We start from the raw sequence: 24,423 nt of genomic DNA, 5'->3' as shown, positions 1-24,423 counted from the left end.
AGGAAGTGTTGAAGGTCACAGGAGCTGTGATGGTTTTCCCATTTGGTGACAAAAAAAACTCTGCTTGATTTCCAACAACAACCGAAAGAAGTTGCAGCAATATCAATTGAAACGACGCAGAGCTTGGTGCTAGTCGGTTGTTGGTCTCCCAGTTGTAACGAAAAGTTGGTGGAGCCAACAAGCTGAATAAATTTAAGGATTCTAGGGCTACCATTTCATCTTTGGTCAGAGGATATCCTCACTAAAATTTCTAAGATGAGCGGGGGAGAAATGGAGCCGTACAGTTTTTCAGATCTCCGGGCAGTTAAGGTGCAATTGGTAGGAGCGGTTCCAGAATCAATCCCGTGACTAATAGAGATCCAATCTGCAGGTGTCTGGTACAAAGTCTGGATCATCTCCTCCATTGAAGCACAGTGGTGGTCGGAGGGAGGAGAAGGTGGAGAAGATGATGCTGATGTGGAAAGCAAGTGAACAGGTGTTAGCTTGGTAGGAGAGCAGAAGAAAAGCATGAAGTATTTCACAGATCTGGAAAAGCAATTATCTGGGCAAGAAAAAGAAGCAGATAGGCCCCCTGAGTGTGGCATCAAATCAAGAAAACAGGGAGCTAATCCTACGGCCAGCATCAGAAGCTTCGCCCAAGTGATTGCGTGTGGCAGTGAACAAAGATCAATAGTCCCTCAGTCGGTGGAACCTTCAATAAAAAGTATTAATCAAAATTTTTTGAATATAGGAGCAGGTCAAGGTCAAGTATGGCCCAGGACCAGCCTGGCTCACTCAGGTTGCTCTTGGGTGATAAAAAGGACCTAGTAGCGCATGAGTATTCAAGTAACCACGTGACCTCAAAGAAGGGGGGGCAAGTTAGCAGACCAATTTCGTGGTCTATCATCTTCCAGCTCATCCCCTCCTGTTCGGTTGACGAAGAAACAGGTCTCAGGGGAGCAGAAATCAATCCCTACAGTGCAAGATTTGAGTGCAACCAGTGGCGACAGACCGAGTCCTAGGCATTCTAGGGATAATGTTGTGGAGGAATGAGGTAGTAGAGGCAAAGAGGAATTGATAGGCAGATTCACGATCTCAATTAAATTCCGACAGGTGGAGGATGATTTTGAATGGGTCTTGACAAATGTCTATGGACCAAATGAGTATAGGGAAAGAAATGAGATGTGGGAAGAATTAAGTGACATAAGAGGATTATGGGAGGGACCGTGGCGTATTGGAGGAGATATTAATGTGATAAGATTCACAGAAACAAATAATTAGAGACAGAGAATCAGTACTAGCAAGAGGAAGTTTAACCAATTTATCAATACCTTTGAGCTTAAGGAAATCCCTCTAACACACCACAGCTCTACTTGGTCCAACATGCAACTAAACCCAATCTGCTCTAAGCTAGATAGATTCCTATTTACCTTGGACTGGGAAGAGCATTGGGGAGGGTGAGTGTCCTGAGCATTACCTAAAGTCACCTCTGACCATTGGTCGACTACTATCTTTAAGGAAGAGAGTTTTGGCCTAGAACCTGCACCTTTTAGATTTGAGAACATGTGGTTGTCCCACCCTGGGTTTCTAAAAAAAGTGGAGGAATGGTGGAAAGAAAGCAAACCTAGAGCCAAATGGAAAGGAACGAGTGTCCATATGAAGTTATAGATGCTGAAAGGAAAAAAAAAAATAAAAGGAGTGGAACTTGGTGGAGTTTGGGAGAATAAAGGAAAGGAAACAGGAAGTGATTGATAGAATTGAAGGGATAGATGAGAAGGAAACTCAAGGCATTCTGGAGGAGAGAGATAGAGGACAAAGACGGGAGTCAAAAAAAGCAGTTGGAAGACATTTTGAACAAGGAAGAAGCCAACTGAACACAAAAATCCCGACACAAATGGATTAGAGAAGGTGATAACTTTTTTCATGCCTTACCTACCTATTGGGAGAAGCAAGAATTTTATTTCCAAATTGGAAATTGGAGGTGAGGTTATTGAGGATCAAAGAGAGATTCCAAGGACCTTTGCGGAGCATTTTAGAGTTGTGTATCAAAGACCCCAAGGTACTAGAAGGTGGATAGAAAGGATGTTTGAGCTGGAAGAGATCAAGGGGGCAGTTTTTTCTATTGGCATATCAAAAGCACTGGGGCCAGATGGATTCACCATGGCATTCTATCTGGACTGTGGGGACATATTAAAAGAAGACCTAAAGGAAGTCTTTAATGAATTTTTGACTGAGGAGTAATAAATCCAAGTATGAATGCCACCTTCATTGCATTGGTGCCAAAAAGGAGTGGAGTGATTCATCTAAAGGACTTCAGACCCATAAGCTTGGCAAATAGTTTGTATAAAATCATAGCTAAGGTGTTATGAGGATAAAAAAAAAGTACTCCCATCCATCATTTCCTCCAACCAAGGGGCCTTTTTTCAAAATAGACAAATTACAGATCAAGTATTAATAGCAAATGGATGCCTTGAAGAAATGAAGAGATCTGGAAGAAAGGGCTAAGTCTGCAAACTAGACCTGGAGAAAGCCTATGATCTAGTGGATTGGTCATTTCTATTGGAGGTTTTTAGTCACTTTGGTTTTGGGGAGAGGTGGTGCTAATGGGTTTGGGGTTGTATCCAAACATGTCATTACTCAGTGCTCCTAAATGGATTAGTGGTGGACTTTTTTGAAGCAAAGTGTGGTACTAGGCAAGGAGATCCCCTTTCTCCCTTTCTATTAACCTCATTGTAGATGTGTTGAGTAGATTAATAATCAAAGGGGAGGCTAGACAACTAGTGAGAAGTTGAAAAGTGGGGAGGGATAGGGTGCCAATTACCCATTTACAATTTGCTGATGACACCTTATTGTTTTGTGAAGGGGATGACTTGATCTAGATTAGGAACCTAAAGCAAAAAGTGTAGCTCTTTGCAAAAATATCCAATTTAAAAGTGAATTTCGAGAAGAGCTGATAGAGAGTTAGAAGTTTGTGCTGAAATCTTGGGGTGCAATGTCTCTCAATGGCCTCTAAGCTACCTAGGATTACCTATAGGAGCCAACCCAAAGGACTCAAGCTTTTGGAATCTAGTCATAGAAAATGTATCAAAGAAGCTTGGTTGTTGGAAAAAGGGCTACATTTCCTTAGAGATGTGATTCGGACCAATAAAATTAGCAGAAATATTTAGATTAGAGCAGAAAGAAGGAAGGAAGAAGAGGAATACATCAAGAAGAAGAAGGAAAAATGGAGAAGAAAGGAGAAAGAAAGGAGGAGTTTGATAATCTCCTCTTTCCCCTACTCTAATCTTTTATTAAACTTACTTAAGTTACATAATTTACGAGGCCCTTAAGTAGGCGTCCACATCAACAATACACTTAAAAACAAAACAGAAGCTAAATGCCCATAAAGAAAGAAGGCCCAATAAGAAAACATAACAAGAAGGAACTAATAAGAATGACACTAAAGGACTAGGGCCCATTCGGCCCAGTCTCTCTACAATCCCCCTCAAGCTGAGCATAGATATCAATCATGCCCAACTTACTTATATAGTGAACCAGCTTTCCTTTAGGAACACCTTTTGTCAAAACATCAGCCAACTGTTCTTCAGAAGCAACAAATGGTAGGCAGACTTCTCTTGAGGCAACTCTCTCTCATAAAAAATGCCTATCAATTTCAATGTGCTTAGTTCTGTCATGTTGAACAGGACTATGTGCAATGTTGATAGCAGCCTGGTTGTCACAATATAACACCATTGACTTCTCACTATCTATACCCAGTTCTTCTAAAAGTGATCTCAACCACAAAAGATCAGAAACTCCATGTGCCATTGCCTTGTACTCCGCTTCTGCTGAGGATCTTGCCACTACAGATTGCTTCTTACTCCTCCATGATACAATGTTCCTTGCTACCATAGCACAATAACCTGAAGTGGACCTCCTATCATCAATACATCCAGCTCAGCCAGCATCAGTGTATGCTTCCAACTTCATGTGTCCATGCTTAGCAAACAAGATACCTTTCCCTGGAGTCCTTTTTAGGTAGCACAAAACCCTCTCAGCAGCTGCTAAATGTGTATCTCTGGGAGAATGCATAAACTGGTTAATTACACTAACTACATAGGAAATATCTGGTCGAGTCATACAAAGGTATAATAACTTTCCTTATTAGGCAACAATTCACCCTTAGTAGCTAACAGCTTATGATTTAGGTCTATAAGAGTAGAAGCAGGTCGGGTACCCAATTTACCAGTATCTGCAAGAAGATCAAGAACATACTTCCGTTGAGAAATGAAGAGACCATCCTTTAATTTCAAACTCAGTGTTAAGAAAACTTTTGAGATGAACAACTTCCTAGGTGTCATTACCAGTAACCACAATATCATCAACATAGACAATTAGAAGGGTCACTAAGGAATCTCTCCTCTTAACAAACAAGGTATAATCCGACTGAGTCTGTGTGTACCCAAAAGCAACAAGAGCAGCCCAAAATCTGTCAAACCAGGCTCGAGGAGATTGCTTAAGGCCATAAAGGGACTTCTTCAGTTTACAAACCTTTCCTTGCATCTCCTTCCCATACACCCCTGGAAGACATATAAACCTCTTCATGTAGGTCCCCGTTCAAGAAAGCATTCTTTACATCAAACTGATGAAGAGGCCAATCAAAAGCAGTAGCTAAAGAGAGCAAAACTCGAACTGAAGTCATCTTGGCTATTGGGGCAAAAGTTTCCAGGTAGTCAATACCATACATCTAAGTATACCCTTTAGCAACCAAACGGGCCTTATATCTCTCAACAGTACCATCAGAATGATACTTAATAGTGAACACCCACTTACAGCCAACTGGTTCCTTTCCCTTAGGCAAATCTACAATTTCCCAAGTATTGTTCTTATACAAAGCATCTAGTTCAGTCATCATAGCATCCCTCCATTCTGGTTTGGACAAGGCTTTTGGGATAGATATGGGAGTCACATGTGTGGAAATAGAGACAAGGAAGGAATAGTAGAAAGGGGAAAGAAGGTTGTAGGATAGGTGTTTGGAAATGCAATGATGTACATTTTCATTTACCTTTGCGAAGGGCAATAGGGAGATTAAAGTCAGGGAAGGTATCCGAAGTGGTAGAAGAGGGCTGACCTGTTACCTCAGTAGTGATAGGAGGAGCAAGAGGCACATCTGAAGGCGTGGAAACAGCTTGCATGTCTCAGAGTCTTTGTCTCTGGTACCACCTTTGGATAATATGATGGGAAGGAAATGTGGGAGGATGAGCAAGAGGAGGGGGGGAGCAGGAACATGAGAAGAAGAGTCAATGGAGGACTCGATTGGGGAAGATTCCATAGAAGATTCAATGGGAATTGGAAGAGGAACAGATGGTGACAATGCAAACAACTCCTTTGAATGCTCCCCCTCAGGAGAAGTACCAAAGAAAGGAACAAACTCTTTAAATGTGACATCTCTGGAAACAAAGCAAGTGCCACGAACCGGATCAAAACAACAATATCCCTTTTGTGTGGAGGCATATCCCAAAAAGACACTTGTGTGCTTTAGGCTCAAACTTATGTCTTTGATGACTGTGAACATGAACATAGCAAGTGCACCCAAACACTCTGAGAGGAAGAAAGAAGAGATCCTCATTTGGGAAAAGCAAGCTAAAGAGAGTTTTAAACCCAAGAACCCGGGAAGGCATTCGGTTTATCAAGTATGTAGCTGTAAGGACAGCATTCCCCCAAAAATTAACAGCAACATGGGAAGCAAAAAGGAGACTCCTTGCAACCTCAACCACATGTCTGTTCTTCCTTTCCGCCACTCCATTTTGTTGAGGAGTGTAGGAACAGGAATTCTAATGAATAACTCCAAACGTATCAAAGTAGGAGGAAAGACTCTTCTCAAAATATTCCTTTGCATTATCAAATCGGAATATTTGGATCTGAGTGTTAAACTAAGTATAAATTCATGAAATTTTTGTACAATATTTGGTACTTCATCCCGGGATTTCATGAGGTAAATCTAGGTGTAACGAGAGAAATCATCAATGAAAAGAATGAAATATTTATAACCCCCCATAGCAGGTAAATGATATGACCCCCACACATCAGAGTGCATAATATGGAAAGGAGAAACAGATATTTTATTACTTACTAAAAAAGATTGTCTACAATGTTTTGCAAGTTCACATGACTCACAATGAAGATTCGATAGGGATATTCCCTTAAACATTTCTGAAAACAAATGACTCAAAGCAGAAAAAGACAAATGACCAAATCTGAAATGACATATCATGACTCTATCAATTGACTCTGATAAAACAAACTCCAAAGCTACTGCAAGGACAGAGGATAATACAAGTGAATCAGAGGCTCTAACATCCCCCTTGCCAGAGAGGAAGAAAGAAGAGATCCTCATTTGGGAAAAGCAAGCTAAAGAGAATTTTAAACCCAAGAACCCGGGAAGGCATTCGGTTTATCAAGTATGTAGCTGTAAGGACAGCATTCCCCCAAAAATTAACAGCAACATGGGAAGCAAAAAGGAGACTCCTTGCAACCTCAACCACATGTCTGTTCTTCCTTTCCGCCACTCCATTTTGTTGAGGAGTGTAGGAATAGGAATTCTAATGAATAACTCCAAACGTATCAAAGTAGGAGGAAAGACTCTTCTCAAAATATTCCTTTGCATTATCAGATCGGAATATTTGGATCTGAGTGTTAAACTAAGTATAAATTCATGAAATTTTTGTACAATATTTGGTACTTCATCCCGGGATTTCATGAGGTAAATCTAGGTGTAACGAGAGAAATCATCAATGAAAAGAATGAAATATTTATAACCCCCCATAGCAGGTAAATGATATGACCCCCACACATCAGAGTGCACAATATGGAAAGGAGAAACAGATATTTTATTACTTACTAAAAAAGATTGTCTACAATGTTTTGCAAGTTCACATGACTCACAATGAAGATTCGATAGGGATATTCCCTTAAACATTTCTGAAAACAAATGACTCAAAGCAGAAAAAGACAAATGACCAAATCTGAAATGACATATCATGACTCTATCAATTGACTCTGATAAAACAAACTCCAAAGCTACTGCAAGGACAGAGGATAATACAAGTGAGTCAGAGGCTCTAACATCCCCCTTGCCAGAGATGGGAGCAAGACACCCATCGGAAAGAGAAATCTTCTCTCTACCCAAGAGGAGCTGGTATGAACAAAAAAGGTTGGGTAAGCTAGTCATATGGTCTGATGCAACAAAATCTATAATCCAAGGAATTCTATGATTACCTGAGGTTGTAGCATGATTTGTAGAAGCACGAATACCTGAATGGGCAAAGGTAGATGTAGAGGGGGTGCCTGAGGAGGAAGATGCAATAGTAGACTCCAAGTGATGTATCAACTTCCCATATTTCTCAATTTCTGCCTTCACTGTTGCCAGTTGTTCCATAGCAGATTTTTCTTCACTTTCAGATATTGTAGAAACATTTGCATTCTTGGGCTTTCTAGACTAACCACCCTTTTTAAAATTGTTGTTGTTCCAAAACCTTTATAGAAGAAGATCTGGATGAAGTTTCCAACAAGAATCCTTCGTATGTTTCAGCTTCTTGCAATATTCACATATCACCTCCTTTTTTTCATTTACCCCCTTTGGTTTTAATCCAGCATGTGCAAAATGTTCTAGGGGAGGTGGGGTCTGTAGCTGTACCTGTCTCCTACTCTCTTCACTACTCACCATAGAGTATGCCTGAGCAAGTGACACTTTATCCTTGGCCAGAATATTTTGCCTTGTAATTTCAAATTCAGGATTGAGTCCTGTAAGGAATTCAAACACTATTTCTTTCCACAAATTTTCTAAAAATTTTTGCATCTTTGGTGCTTTCCCATATGAATGCTTCCATAACATCTATCTCCTGCCATAGTGACTTCAACATCGAATAGTAGACAACCACACTCTTCTCCCCCTGTTTTAAATTTTTCACATCATTCTTCAATTTGTAGGCCCTTGCAACATTTAATTTCTGAGAGTATGTTTCTATAACATTATCCTAAATCTCCTTGGTAAAGTCATCCACAGATAATGTTGACTTATGTGGGGCTACATAGAATTTACCAACCACCCAATAACTGTATAGTTATCTTGCATCCATTTCTCACATGTAGGATCAGTCTCTTCTGGCATCACCTTACTACCTGTGAGAAACCCCAGTTTACCTCTACTACAGACATGGATCTTATTAGATTGTGCCCAAGCAAGGTAATTTGTTCCATCAAGTTTAATTGTAGTCACTCCTGTCAAAATGGAATCTACGGGACCAATCCCCGACACCAGGATCTGCTTCATCTCACTTCCAAATTGCTCCATCAATCAAACGAAAAATCAAAAAACAATGTTTTCAACCTTTATAGACCTAACTAAGGTCAGTCAAACACTCAAAAGTCCCAAAACTAGGGTTTCACCGTACCTGGCCTCCGGGAAGAAAGAGAGAAGAGGTAGCTACTCAAACTAGAGCAATCCAAACCACTTCTAACTGCAACCACCCACTTTTGGAGATAAAAAGGAACCCTCCAAGCCTTGAGCACCACACCCAAACAGCCTCTTCAACTCGTAACTGGAAACTCTCTAGTCGGCTAGGGTTTTGGGAAAAGAATCTGCAGTCCCACTTTCTTGGCAATCTTCGGCCAGCTTCTGACTCTCCAAACCCTCTACCAACTAGGCAAACAAGATCTATGATTGATCAGCAATTTATCTCTCCATACACCTTTCGATTAGAAAAAAAGTGTATGAGAAAAAAGGAGAAAACAAAGGAGGACCTGCTCTGATACCAAATTAGAGTAGAAAGAAAGAAGAAGAGGAAGACATCAAGAAGAAGAAGGAAAAATGGAGAAGAAAGAAGAAAGAAAAGAGGAGTTCGATAATCTCCTCTTTCCCCTACTCTAATCTTTTATTAAACTTACTTAAGTTACATAATTTACAAGGAGGCCCTTAAGTAGGCATCCACATCAGCAATACACTTAAAAACAAAACAGAAGCTAAAGGCCCATAAAGAAAGAAGGCCCAATATGAAAACATGACAAGAAGGAACTAATAAGAATGACACTAAAGGACTAGGGCCCATTCGGCCCAGTCTCTCTACACTTAGGAGGTAGGATCACCCTAATAAAATTGACCCTAGCAAACCTCCTTGTGTATTATATGTCAGTCTTTAAGATGGCAGAGGGAGTAAGTAGGAGCATTGAGAAATTAATAAGGGATTTGTTTATGAGAGCTGGGGGGGTAGGGATCATATGGTGTGTTGGGAGATAGTCAATAGAGATAAAAAGCATAGGGGTCTTGGAATAGGAAATATCCAAAAAAGGAATTTATCTCTACTAAGGAAGTGGTTATGGAGAATGCCCAAATAAAGAGACAAATTATGGGCAAAGGTGGTGGTGAGTATACATGGGCTCTTGGACAATGGATGGGATGCTGGTTCACTGCATAGGGCTACCAGAGCCTCCCCTTGGAAAGCCATACAAGCGATTCTACCTTCTTTCTTGCCTCTTGTAAGGTATGATTTCAATTCTGGTAAACTAATCAAATTTTGGGATCAGGTCTGGTGTGGGAACTCCTCTTTGAAGGACTTCTTCCCCTCATTTTATGCTTTCTTAGTCCCTTCAATCTTAATTAATGGTTTTGATTGGAACCTTGGCTTTAGAAGGGGAATAAGGGATTCAGAAATTAATAGTGTGCTCTCTTTGCTCCAAACCCTTGAAGGAATTTTCCTTGACCCTGATAAGCCTGACGAAAGAATTTGGACACCTTCCTCTTCGGGTCTCTTCTCTTGTAACTCTTTCTTCAAAGCTTTAACCCAACCTTCCCTTAGTTCCCTCCATTCATTTCCTGTTAAGGAGGTGTAGTGCAAGCCTATCCCACCTAGGGTTGCGACTTTTTGTTGGGAAGTTGTTCATGTAAGAATAAATACTTTTGATTGGCTATAAAAGAAGAGGAAAAAGTGGTAACTTTCCCCATATTGGTGTATTCTCTGCAAGACTAACAGTGAGACTTGCTTTCATTTGTTTATTACCTGTCCTTTTGTTGTTGGCATTTGGAAATGGATTTTCTCCTTATTTGAGTGCAGGTGGACTCCTCCGGCTGATATCAAAAGCCTCTTTGGTCCAACCTCCTGTCCTTGGCCAAGGAAGATAGACAAAATCATGTGGAAGAGTGCTAGGGCGGAAATAATTTGGGCAGTGTGGGAAGAAAGAAATGCAAGAATTTTTAGAGATAAGGAAAGAACAAAAGAGGTCTTAATTGAATCGATAATGATTAGGCTCACTGGCTGAAATCCTTAGAAAGCTTATCACATACTTCCTTAATTCCTTTGATGATATTATTAGAAAATGGAAGGAGGTGGTGGACTCAAATGTCAAAAAACAGTTTGTTATTCCCACCCGGTCCCCTCCTGAAAGAGATTTATCAAGCTTAACTTTGACAGAAGTAGTATAGGAAACCCGGATGCATCAGGAATTGGAGGTGTACTCAGGGATGAGGAGGGTAAAGTGCTTGCAATTTTCTCAGGCCTAGCAGGCGATGGTGATTCACTAAGAGTGGAAGTGATGGTAGTTATGGAAGGGGTGCACAGGGCTCGACTCACGAATGTTAGAAAGCTAATCATCGAAGGGGATTCCAAACTGGTAATGGCTTGGCTACTAGATGAGGAAAGCAGGATGTGGAAATACAACAATGAGAAGAAAAAATTCAAGTGGATTGCAAAGGACATGGAACTAAGAACACTTTGGGAGAAAAGAACTGCAAATTCGATGGCTGAAGCATTGGTGAAACAATGGGTTGGGAGAAATCAAATTTTTTGGGCACATGCAATTGTTGATTGATATTTAAAGGGGAGAGATAAGAGGGTTGTCTCTCACCGACTTTCTCTTGTACATTATCCTTTAATTTGAATTAAGTTAACAGTTATTGATAAAAAAAATGGCTGAAATGGGATTCTCATTCCCAAGGGAGGAGGAGGGAATGACCATTCCCTCAAATGGGTGAATGCCATTCCACCAGAAATGGGGATCGGATTCTGATTCCACCCAACCAAATGGTTGGAATCAGAGTGTCCCATTCTGGTTCTGATTCCATACCCTATTCCCACGAACCAAATGAACCCTAAATATTGAGATGGATGAGTGGGAAAACTAGAAGCATAGGATCGAAGATAGACTTATCCAAAGGAACCTAGAGCATGGCAGCATGAGTGAGAAGAAGTGATCTGTTAGAAGTTGATGGTCTTGAGCATGGCAGCATGAGTGAGAAGAAGTGATCTGTTAGAAGTTGATGGTCTTGAGCATGGCAACATGAGTGAGAAGAAGTGATCTATTAGAAGTTGAAGGGTCTAGAAGAGCTGGGGGCAGACCGAAAAGGGACATGGGATTTAGTAGTGAGAAATTATTCAAAGGCCTATAATTTAACAATTTATATGGCACCAAACAGAGTAGAATGGAAGGAGAGGATTCATGTAGCAAACCCCATATAGTTGGGACAAGGCTTAGTTGAGTTGAGAAGCCAAAGACTTAGTCCTAGGGATTTTCTTAGCAGTAATCAGAAGAGTGACATAATTTGGGATTGTCTCAGAAACAAGCAATGGAATGTGATATTACATATGAAATAAATATGTAAGAGGTCCAGGTAAGATTAAGGTGGCCTTTGGATCATAAGTAGGTTTATGGTAAGTTACTTGTAAATATGTAATTTATCAAATAAATTACTTATCTTCTTTTACTTGGTCTAATTTACTTAAGCTTACTTATCAAAGCTGTTTTATATATGGAAAATCAATTGCAATTTTTTTACTCATGATCGATTGATATCAGTAGAAAAATTATTTATCTGTTGCAAAGCAAACACCTCCAAAGTAACAAGTAAGAAACATTTCAAATTGACAGTTGCTCATCTTCATGGCTGCAAATAAATGTCTACAACCTTGAATAGTAAACTAGCTTAACATTCAAATGAGAAGGAAAGAGAATTTTGGTTTTTCTATCAATAAGAGAATTTTGATTAATTAATCATCAACATAATATGTTGCACAACATAACCAAGATAGCAGAATGCAACCACAAGAAAAACACCTAAAAAAATGGTTTACATGAGTGTGGAATTCTCATATTCTTTTATTTCATAAATTCATAAAAGCCACAGTATTTAAGAAACCAATCTTTGCCTCTTTGGGGAAAATCAATATGATGCATTGAATATATAATATAAATTCCTTACAAAAAAATGTATCAACATTTTCAAGCAAGAAGAACAGTTTGCATCCTAGAAAATATAGAGGAGAAAATCTCACTACATACATGAAAGGAAGTGATATAAAATAACAAGTTAGGTTCAAGAACACCGATTTTCAGCAACATGACCTTGCTTGGAGGATATTCTAGCTAACAAAATTAATCAGCATACTAAAGAGGACTCAGAGAATTAAATACTTGCAAAATGGAAATCACATCTTGTATCATGTCTTTTGACATTCAACGCTGCCTAGAAAATAATAGTATATACAGGGTTAGAATGTGCATACATTTTTTTTAAAAGGTAAGGTAAATTTTATTAAAAGCAAAAAAGAGGGTATACAAGTTGTATAGAATATGCATACAATAATGAAAAAGGGAGAGAAGGTGAAGGCCAGATGCATACATGGTGGCAACCAGGCAAAGCAAACTCCATAGAAAAGAAAGAAGATTGAAGATAGAGGTTAACTTGAAAGCAGGACACACGCTATGCATGCATAAAATTAATAATTCAATTTAAATCATCTAGGGATACATTTACACCCAAACAAGGCTTAGATGATGATAATGATAACGATGATACATTTACACCCAAACAAGAAAGAAATGACAGGGGAAAACCTCATACTGATGATTCATAGATGCTTCTGTTTGACAAAATGCATCTCTAAGAACATCTGAAGCATCACATAGGGAAAGAACCTTCTGTCTTTTTTCGGAAACTGACAAGATATTGGCGACCATCTCAGGCAAAATTCTGCAAAATAAAATAACGAAGCCATTACTAATCTAGAAAAACCTAAAACCAGATAGTATTTAAGGATAGGAAAAGCAAAGATATGGAATGAGAAAGAAGATGACCTCTTTAAAGGATACGAACCAGCAATTAACTTTTTAAAAATGAAAGATAAACGTCAAACAATAATATTTGGTACACAGTTTAGGATGAAATGGATGCACTTTGGATATTTAAAGTTTCTCATCTCAAAATATTCCATAAAACAATTAATGCAAAGGGAAAGAATCCATATATTAGTATATTTACATTTCCGTATAGGTATGACATAAGAATTCATTCCTGAACATTATGCTCCAACAAGAACCAGTTTCAAAGCTTTAGAGTTGGCTTACCTTGGAACCTTTCAGATATAATGGATGGAACATGTCATTCCATCTGAACTGAGGACACTTAAAGATGTTCTCAATAAATATAATATTTCAGGTGGTCAAGAAACATATCCTTCCAATCAATAGGTATGTTCTGCTCAAGTAATTTAAAGGTCAATCATATAAATAATGTTTTAATCATGTCAAAGACATATAAGAGTGAAATTCACGTATAGGGCAGCAGTGTGCTGGTGGTCATTGTGGGAAGAAAGAAATTTACGTATTTTTTTAGACAAGGAAAGAACCCTGGAAGAACTGTTAGACCTAATCCTTTTAAGGGCTGCCCACTGGCTGAAATCTTTGGAGTTGTTTTCAGACTTTCCTGTGGATGACTTGCTAAGAAACCGGAAAGAGATTGCTTCCACTGCTAGCTGCAAGAGGACTCTTTGTCCCTCTTGGTCCCCTCCCCCCTCGGGTTTCATTAAGTTGAACTTTGATGCCAGTAAGGAATCCAGGACCCTCGGGGATTGGAGGAGTTTTCAGGAATGAGGAAGGGGTTGTTATTACTCTATTTTCTGGCCCTATTGGAGAATGTGACTCTCTTAGGGCTGAGATCCTTGCAGCGCTTGAAGGAATTCGAAGAGCAAAAGAGTTAAATGTCAGCCGATTGATCCTGGGAGGTGATTCAAAGGTGGTGGTTAACTGGTTGAAGAAAGAGGACAGTGGTTTGTGGAACTTCAACAATGAAAAGAAGCAGCTCTTATGGATGTGTAGGGACATTGAGATCCAATACAGCTGGGTGAAGAGGAGTGCCAACTCATTTGCGGATGGGTTGGCCAAGCAAGGGGTGAATAGGGAGTCTGTATTTTGGGCTAGTTTTTAACTTTTTCTCTGTGTATTCTCTTTGTATTCTGTATTTGGGGAGCTAAGATATTTTATCTCCCCTCTTGTATACATACTCCCTCTTTTCTCTTAATTTAATGAAGCTGATGTTATTGATTAAAAAAAAAGACATATAAGAGTGAAAGCCTTTAAAAAAAAGTTAACTTTTTCTCAAAAAAAAAAGGAGTGAAAACCTAGAAATCCTTCAACACATTTGGCACAAACTATACATAAAGCTAGAACCTCAACTTATTAATTCACAATATAACATATATTCCAATGCCTTAAGAAGGGAATACAAGGAAAAGAAGACAAACAAATAGACATCTATACTCCTGATGGCAGAAAGCAAACATCAGATTTTTGGTGTTTTATGGAATGAATTTTATTAGTCCTAACAAAGTAGCATGCTTGGAAAAGAAAAATACTTGCTAGCCGCCTTGGAAGCTTCAGCTCCACCATGCCCATCACAGATGCCAAACAGTCCAAACTGCAATACAAATTTCCATATGATTAGCTCTTTAAGAAAGATGCATATCTACACAATAAAAGCCACTGAACATTTAGACCTGTTCAACTCCTGGAAGAGGCCATTGGTAATAGCAAACATCTTCCATAGGAAGCTTCCTTCCTCCTCGACGCAAGGCCATGGAATCAGATGCTATGCCAACTCCAAATGGGATTTGACATTCCACAAGTGGAGAAATTTCAACCTGCAAAAATGAATATGAATGAGCCTACAGTAGACTAGCATGAAAATGAAAGTACTTATAGCAAATGTAGCATCTAAAAATGGTGAAGACATTAACATCTGTGTTAAGTAGCATAGTTCACTCCACATAACATAATAAAATTAAAACTGGATAAGGACCCTAATCAATCACATAACTGATGAAACCAAAGAAGGATTACATGCAAAATTAGACTTATGGACAGATACCTTAGAAGAAAGAGGTTTTAAAATAAGGACTAAAGCAGAAAATATGCAATGTAAATTAATGACAATAGGAGTGGAAATCAGGGTACACTTAGGATTGAAGACCAAGAGATATCTCAATGTGACTTCTTCCTTTACCTTGGTTCAATAATCCATAACAACGGACCTCTATTTTGGACAAAATCCTTACCATCAATCACTTGGTGTACAGAGGGATGGATCTTGCCAATGTTTGCTGCCTGTTTGGGGCTTTAGAATAATTTTTTACCCACATTTTCATTCATTGTGATTTCGCAACTCAGGTCTGGTCACATTTTTTACAGCTGTTCCAAAGGAAACAGATTACACTGGCTGATACAACACCTTGTTTGCCGCATGGAAGGCCCAAGGAATTGAGTACTAAGACATAATGGAACTCCCTCCCCTTTGCTTTTCGTTGGGATATTTGAGAGGAAAGAAACTTCAGGATTTTTGTGTCCAAGGCTTCCCCATCTGATCATCAGCAAAATCAGATGGCTCCTTGTCCAGTGGGCTGGAGGTCTTCATGTGTTCAACAAGACTATTTTTGAGCATTTTGTATCCCATAGGCACTTATTTTTTTTATTTTTTGAGGTTGGTTAGGTTTTTTTCAGTTACACACTAACCTGTTTTTTGTTTCGCTCACTTTTTTTTTTTTTGATCAATAACACTTTCATTAACTCATCAAAAGAAGATTTACAATAGGAAGACAAACACGCTTATCTTCCAAGAGCAACAAAGAACCTCAAGAAAAGAAAAAAAAGGAAGAAAGCACACTATAGTTACAGCTTAGCCCAAAAAAGTGAATCCCTTTCTGCCCCTTGTTTAGCTAAACCGTCAGCTAGGGAATTAGCCGATTTTTTAACCCAAAGTATCTTAACTTCCATCTCCCGCACCAGCCACTTGAATTTCCTCCTCTCATTATTGTACTTCCATAAGCCATTGTGATCTTTAATCAGCCACCCTATCACCACCTCTGAATCCCCTTCAATTAAAAGTTTCCTGATGTTCAACTCCTTAGCTTTCTGTACTCCTTCCATAACTGCAAAGATGTCAGCTCTAAGGGAGTCACCCACTCCAATTGGGCCTGAGAACATAGCAGAAATGACCCCATTTTCATCCCTAAAAACACCCCCAATCCCCGATTGTCCCGGATTTCCCCTGCTACACCCATCAAAGTTTAGTTTCACAAATCCACTAGGTGGAGGGGTCCAAGCCACACTCATTACTGACTTAGTCTGTGTGCAATTTGCAATTTCACCCCACTTCCTCAGCATGTCATCCACAGTGTAATCTGTGAAAAGCTCCAAAGATTTTGGCCACTGTACCGTCCTAATATGAATGATAGCCCTCAGATCTGCTGCTCCTCTCTGAGCATCTGAGAATATCCTGGAGTTTCTTTCTTCCCAAAGTGTCCAACATACTGCAGCCCTTAGTCCTCTCCACATTGTCCTTCCCCTTTTTATTCGCCACCTGAAAAAAGAAGGGGAAAAAAGGCCTTGCAAGTCTGATGGGGTATTCCAACTACATCCAAATAGGGACAAAACCCATTCCCAAATTGACTTCGCAAAATGGCAAGACACCAGTAGGTGAAAACCAGTCTCCCCATCCGCTTTACAAAGAACACACCGCTGAGGTGACAAACAAGTATTGGGTCTCTTCTTTTGGAGTAGATCACCAGTGTTGATTCTTTCCAGATAGGCTTCCCAACAAAAACTACCAACCCTAGGAGGTATTGCTCTGCACCAAACCTCATCAACAAGAAAAGGAGGGAAGGTAGGACTGGTGGACTGACTTAAGACTTTGAAGAAAGAAGCACAAGAAAAAATGTCGTTGGGAGAAGTTGTCCAAATTCTAGAATCCGCCCTAGTGCGGTCTAAGACAACGTTATCAAGAATTGCAATAAGGCTCAAAATATTGTCAAAGTCTGAGTCCCTCAAATCCCTTCTTAGACCCAAGTTCCACCCAATCCCAGAAGTGGAAGAGGACGGAGTGGTAAAAGACGAGATTGGCTCATTTTTCAGATCAGAAAGAGCAAACAAAGAAGGAAACTGATCCTTTAGAGGGGCACTCCCCACCCAGGTTTGTTCCCAGAATTTTATGTTGTTACTGGAATTCAAATCATACCTAATATTAGGGGAGAAAACTGGTAGCAGGTCATGAATGGCTTTCCAAGGAGAATTGCTTGTGGTCCTAGCTCTGATTCCAGCGTCCCATCCATTATGCTCTAGCCCATGAATACTTGCCACTATTCTAGCCCATAGCTTCTCCTTCTCCAAGGGGAATCTCCACAACCACTTTCCCAACAGAGTCATATTCCTTCTCCTAATATTCCCAAGCCCCAAACCACCACATGTCTTACTCCTACAAACTATCTCCCAGCTAACTCTATGATCCCTCTTTTCCTCTCCCGGTTCCCACAGGAAATCTCTCATTAACTTCTCAAATCTATTAGCAACCTTCACTGGGATTTTAAACACCGACAGGAAAAAGATAGGTAAATTAGCAAGCGTGGCCTTAATAAGAGTAATTCTCCCACCAAGAGAGAGGTAGTTCTTTTTCCATGACACCAGTCTTTTTTCAAACCTTTCCACCACCGGGTTCCAAAAGCTCTCTCTCATAGGATTATCACCTAAAGGCAACCCTAAGTAGTTCAAAGGCCACCCTGAGACTTCACACCCCAACACTTCAGCACTCTCCCTGATCTCTCCCTCCTCCAAATTCACCCCCACAACACAGCTTTTCCCAAGGTTAACCTTCAAGTTGAATATTTGCTCAAACAGTTGTATCACCGACTTCAAATTCCTGATAAAGCTCACATTACCGCCTTCACAAAACAGAATCGTGTCGTCAGCAAACTGCAAGTGAGTAAGGGGGGTTTCCACCCTCCCAACTCTCCGGCCTCTAATATGCCCCCTAGAATCTGCTCTGTGAATCAGTTTCCCCAAAACCTCCGCAATTAGAATGAACAAGAAAGGAGAAAGGGGGTCTCCTTGTCTTATACCCCTACTGGCTGGAAAGAAATCTACCACTGTCCCATTCACTAGCACTGAGTAATGACATTTCCGGACACAACCCATAATCCACTTACACCACCTATCCCCGAACCCAAATTTAGTCAAAACTTTCCTCAAAAATTCCCAGTCCACCAAGTCATAAGCCTTTTCCAAGTCCAACTTACAAACCACTCCCTTCTTCTTATCCCTCTTAAAGTTCTCCACACTCTCATTAGCAATTAAAATCTGATCAGTAATTTGTCTTCCATTCACAAAAGCTCCTTGGTATGTGCGCAATGATATCTGGCAAAACCTTCTTCAGCCTCAAAGACAACACTTTCGCAATGATCTTATACAAGCTATTAACCAAGCTAATTGGCCTAAAATCCTTCGGGTGGGAAGCATCTTTCTTTTTTGGAATTAAGGCTATAAATGTAGAGTTCACACCCGGATTGACAATTCCTCTCCTGAAAAACTCCTCGAACACCCGCAAAAGATCATCTTTCAAAATATCCCAACAGTCCTGATAAAAAGCCATTGTGAACCCATCCGGCCCTAGGGCTTTTGTTTTATCCATAGAGAATACAACCTCCTTGATCTCTTCTAAACTAAAGCTTCTCTCCAACCTTCTCCTGTTCTCCACCCCTACATCTGGCCAATCCAATCCTTCTACCCACACCCTTCTACACACAGGCCTTCTTAGAATAGATTTGAAGTGCTCCACACAAGCCCCAGCAATCTCCTCTTGATGTACTAGCTCAACTCCATCTACTGCCAGTTTGGAGATCAGGTTCTTCCTTCTCCTGCCATCTGCTAGAGAGTGGAAAAACCTAGTGTTTCTGTCCCCCTCTTGCACCCATTTACACCGAGATTTTTTCCTCCAGCTAATTTCCTCCTTGTGCAGGCAGTCCTCTAACTGTCTTTTTAAATCTCTCCTGAGCTCATTGTCTTCCTCTCCAAGTTCTCCCCTTTCTTCTTTAGAGTCAAGGCTTTCAATCTTATCCAACAGATCTCCCTTTCTTTTTTCTATCCTCCCAAACTCCATCAGATTCCACTCCTTGATTTTTGCTTTCAAAAATTGAAGTTTCTTATGGAATTTCATCCCCTCCCATTCCACCAATGGGTTACACTCATACCATCACTCCCTCACTTTGTAAGTAAGCCCTGGGTGGAGTAACCACATATTTTCAAATCTAAAGGGGGTAGGACCTCCATGCCTTCTTTCCTCCTTACATAACACTATGGGCCAATGATCGGAGGTCACCCTCGGAAGAGCTCTAGAAGCCAAGGTTCCCCAATGATCTTCCCAATCCAGAGAGAACAGGAATCTATCCAGTTTAGAGCAAATGAGTCTAGATTGGAGATTTGACCAAGTAAATGTCTTATGGGCTAGGGGGATCTCTTTAAGCTCAAAGTCATCCACAAAGCTGTTAAACTTCCTCATGTTTTTTGTCACCCTCTGGTTAACCTTATTGGATTCCTCCGAGAATCTAATCACATTGAAGTCCCCACCCATGCACCAGGGCCCATCCCACAACCCTCTAACATCCGCCAATTCCTTCCACAACTCCTTTCTCTTTTTGTAGTCATTCGGTCCGTAAACATTTGTGAGAACCCACGTGAAATCACCCTCATGCTGCTTAAACTTCACGGAAACCGAGTACTTTCCGATCAACTCCTCCAGGCCTTCAACCACATCCCTCTTCCACATTGTTACAATTCCCCCGAATGCACCCCAAGAGGGGGCAGCCACCCAACTAATCCCCCTGGCTTTCCAAACACTCTATGCCCAATTGTTATTAAACTCCATTCTCTTAGACTCTTGCAACAGCACAATGTCTAGGTCAAACCGTTTTATTACCTCTTTTATTGTCACTCTCTTCCTTGCACTCCCAATTCCCCTCACATTCCAACTAAAAATCTGCATTCCACTTCTTATTTAAACCCCTTGCCACCTTCCACTACTTTCCCCCTTTCCTCCTATCTCCTTTTACCCCGAGAATCTTGTCTCCTACATCTCTCTTCAATCTCTCTACTTCACTCAATCTCCTCTTCTTTGTTCTGATCTCCTTCTTCCTCTTCTGTAATCTTTCTTTCAACACATTCAAATCTTCCAACCTACAGCCCAACTTCTCTACAAATTCTGCTAACAAGTCTTCTCTCACCAAGTCCTCCACCCCTACCCTTCCTATAGAAACCCCTCCAACTCTGCCCATCTGCCCGTTCTTCCTCTCCCCTTGTCCCACCTCTGTTCTTTCCTCTCCATCCAACCTCCCTCTCCTATTACCTCCCTCCTTCCTTGTTGCTTCCATCTCTACCCTCAATCCTTTCCCTCATCTCTACTAACCCCCCCTCTTCCTTCCTCCCCTTCCCTCCTCCAAATCAACTTTCCTTCCACTTCTTTAAACACTTTTTCAATGATTTTCCGCACTTTTTCATTCCTATAACTTCCTTCCCTCACCTTCCCACTTTCCTTCATCCCCCTCTCCCCCTCCTCGGAGAGCCTGCCTTCTAGCACGGCTGCATATTCATGGGCTACAGAACATGGAACAGAAACGGAATCTGGAACCAAAGGCACAGGGGACACATTAGTAGCACAAACCGAATTCACTTGGTTACCTGGGATTGATGGACAAACTAGAAAAGGACTGCTCCCGGCCTCCCTCTCTTGTTCCAGAGGTTGGTAAACATCTGTCTCCCTTAGTTGGTTGGGAAGTACTTCTATCCTTTGGTCAACCTGGTGATCTTTCCCCTCTACCCCTGGTTCACCCCTAGATGGTGTGTTCCTGCTTAGCTTCTTGTTCTCCCAGTTTACCCCTTCTGATAATCCTTGCACACTCTGTAATCTTGGAAATGAGTTGGCCCGATTGCAATCTACACCCTGAAATAAGCTTGCAATATTCCACCCATCCAAGTCACCACCAACACAACTCCCTTCGTCGTTTACACTGCCCAAGCTAGTACCATCAGCAGAACGGACCTCCGTTTCTTCATCTCCTTCACTGCACTGCGCCCAGCCTTCATCCTTCTCTTCCCTCTCTTCAGTTCGTTCCCTAGCGAATCTTGGATTCGGCCTTTCTGAGGAGCGTCGCAGTTGACTATGCTCCTCCAAACTTCGCCGAGAAACCCACTGCAACACCGGTTTCTTCTCCAACTTCCGCCGCTGCGCACAAGCCCCCCCTTTCTCACGACTTGGGACGATGATAGACCATTACCATTGTCTATCAGCGCCCCAAGGGAAACCCCTTTGCCCCGACCCACGTGACAGTTTAAGTTATCACGTGGGTCCTTCAAATGGATCCCCCTTTCAGAGTTACACCCACCCGACCCGCCCGCGTGACCTTTTAAGTTGTCACGTGGGCCCTTCTAAAACTGTCCCAGCTCAACCTTCACCCCGCCTGACCCACCCACCACCTTCAATGGCTCAGACCAGACCTTTCGACTCCCCAACCCATCCTGACTTTTCGCCACATCAGCAAAGGAAGAGAATCCCACCATTAAGTTGTTTAATTCAAACCTATTTGAAATATTTTCCTTAAAAAGATTTCTTGTCATTTGGTTTTCCCCAACCGGCTCAGTAACCCCAAAAAAACCTTTCATCTGCTCCACCTTTTCAACTCCCAACCTAAGCCCTCCACGTGTCCACCACCCCGCCAGCTCATCATCTTCTACCTTAGGAACACCTCCCCACCACGACCATTCAACTTCAGAGGCCACCCACACCTTGTACCAGGCTTCATCCGAGCATATTTCAATGACCCTCGACAGGTTCTCATGCCTAACACCAGCAACCTGTAACTCCACGGCACCCAGAAAACATTTATCAGCTTTCATCAAGATGCCTCCCAGACAAAGCACGATGTGTTCAAGAACTATTTCCACCAGAGGTGGAATGGAAGGCCTACAAGCTTCAGCCGGACACAACCATCTTGGACTTAGACTTCATTGCATAATAGACTCCATTTCTGAACCTGTATCAGAGCTCCATCCACCACTACTGCTTTAAAACTTAGCTCCTGGTCGTCTACATCAAGAATGGCTTTCGTCTCTGCAAAAGGGAACAACATAGCTTCACTCCCAAATCCTAACTCCCCTGCCACTGTACACAGAACCCTTCTCGAGTCTGTCACTCCTCTATCGGCCACTAACACCCTTCTTTTCTTCCACTCATCCTTCCCTGCTCCTACCGATAATCTTCGAAGACTAGAAGTGCAAGCAACCACCACTTCAGTCGGAATGCCTTGCACTTCTACGCTCCCAGAGGAACTAATCGAAATTGCCCCCTCCTGAGCTTTTTTACCCTGGTCTTTGGATTTTTGACCATTTCTCTTCACCCCCTCTTCTCTCTTCACTTCCAAGGCTACAAGAAAAGACTGTAGCACCTTCACAAAGTCCATCCACCCTTTCCGTAGCCTCCCTTCTGGCACACACAGCAATTGCTTTCCACTTGTTCCAAAAAGCTCCACCACAGAGATAAACCATCCCTTTCTGTTTCTTTTCAATTCTGTTACATATTTCTTACCTGGGACAGCCATTGAATTTGTCCATCCAATCACCTTACCAGAGTTGATAGCCCCATCTATGAAACCTTTCAACCAGACGATGACCTCCTTTGACACCAACACAGTCGCCCTGTTATTCTCTCTGATTTTCAATATGTCCTCACCTTTGATCCTTTCCTCTTCGAACTTGAAAGTCTTGGCTTCGATCAACACCTCAGACCTCCACCTTCCTACTACTCTGAACCTTCCCTCGTCCTCCATTGTTTCGCTCACTTTTTTGTACATGATTTTGTGGATGTCTCTCAATATTCCCTTGCTGTACATGCTTTTGAGGAGGTTTCCCTCTTCATGGTAATACACATATTTACCGCAGTTATAAAAAAAAAAAAGGGAGAGATCAAAGAGGATGATAACCATAGAATAAGGCTAGGATGGGTAAAAACAGAAAGGCCTATCCAAATTCTTATGTGATAGAGAATACTGCTTAGGCTAACCTAAAAGGCAAATTTTATAAAATGGTTATAAGACCGGCAATGTTGTATGGAGTGGAGTGTTGGGCAATCAAGAAACAACATGTCCAAAAAATGAATGTGGTGGGTATACGTGTGTTGAGATGGATAAGTGGGAAAACTAGAAACTCAGACAGGTAGAGGTTGAACGGGACTATGTTGGTAGTGGGATGGATGATTAATAACAGTCAAGGACTTTGGGTGTAGAGATAGGTCATGAGGGAAATTAGAAAGTTAGAAAGAGAGGTAGAGGCCACTTTCACAAGGGTCAACTGATCAGCAAATCAGCAAATGGTTTAGCTGACACTTCAACTAAACAAGGGGTATCCAGGGCACAACTGTCTTAGGCTTATCTGTATGTGTGATGGGATAAGGAGGAACTAGCTCCTGTTGAGAGTTGTGAATTGTAAAATTTGATACATTATTATTCTGAATTAATACAAGAAATCAGACTATCAGTTACTAATAAAAAATGGGAAGAATAGGATAAAAATGAACCTATTCAAAACAACCTAGGAGTAGCATCAATAAGTAATAAAATGAAGTAGACTGAAACCACGAGGGAAGGATATAACCCTTAAAAGATAAGGAAGATGAGAACATCCTACTGAATTAAGGAACTGCCCTACCCTTGACAAAATATATTTTTAAGATGTTTAAGCAAGCTGGCATCCTCAACCTGAGGATCTGCCATCCCCTCTTAAACCCTAAGTTCAAAATCAGACAGAAGTCACTGGTCTCAGCAGTGACCAGCAACCTTAGAAGTAAAAAGAATAACAAAAACAGTGAGCAATGATTGATTAATTAGGAGGCCATTCAAAAAAATTAAAAACTTAAAGAACATTCAAAACAAAATGAAAGGAGGTCAAAAGCCTCCCAAAGGGAGAAGATGAATGAAAGGGAAAGGCAACCACAAAAATAATCACCACAGCATCTAAAGACAATATTAGATTTCCAGTAACTAACAGAAAACAAAGCAGTCAAAAGAAACATAACAAGCTAATCACACTAAGAGTAACAAAACAATCTTGCCAAAGAAAAAAATATCACCAATCCTGGCTTGCTATGTGTTAATGTCAACTGTGTAGGGGTATAAATTGACCTCGCCGACTAGAGAGTGACAGAATTCTCTCTTGTTCGAACCAGATTTTCTCTCCTCTATTTTCTTCTCTTCTCCTTCTTCTTCTTCTTCTCATCTTTCTCTTATTTCTACAGTCATTATTCTAACAGAATTCATGAGCAGATTGGAT

At 40.9% G+C, this 24,423-nt stretch overlaps 1 protein-coding gene across 6 annotated transcripts in view; it reads right to left on the bottom strand.

Annotated features, from left to right (window-relative positions):
• The window catches only part of LOC104612258 (protein phosphatase 2C 70-like), a 68,792-nt gene that overhangs the window by 31,920 nt on the left and 12,449 nt on the right, over positions 1 to 24,423 (bottom strand). For 5 of the 6 annotated variants that reach the window (XM_019200228.2, XM_088903097.1, XM_010279619.3 and 2 more), the window contains exons 6-8: positions 14,781 to 14,924; positions 14,640 to 14,701; positions 12,844 to 12,979 (exon numbers count right to left, since the gene is read on the bottom strand). In XM_019200228.2, coding sequence (XP_019055773.1) covers positions 12,844 to 12,979; positions 14,640 to 14,701; positions 14,781 to 14,924 — 342 coding nt within the window. The remainder of the gene's footprint in view (positions 1 to 12,843; positions 12,980 to 14,639; positions 14,702 to 14,780; positions 14,925 to 24,423) is intronic. The other variant, XM_088903099.1, reaches the window with a different exon arrangement.

The sequence above is a fragment of the Nelumbo nucifera genome, chromosome 4, assembly GCF_055504915.1.
Source record: "Nelumbo nucifera cultivar China Antique chromosome 4, China Antique-T2T, whole genome shotgun sequence".
NCBI classification, from domain to species: Eukaryota; Viridiplantae; Streptophyta; class Magnoliopsida; order Proteales; family Nelumbonaceae; genus Nelumbo; species Nelumbo nucifera.
The sequence above is the reverse complement of the archived record's forward strand: the minus strand, read 5'-3'. Positions and strand labels throughout refer to the sequence as shown.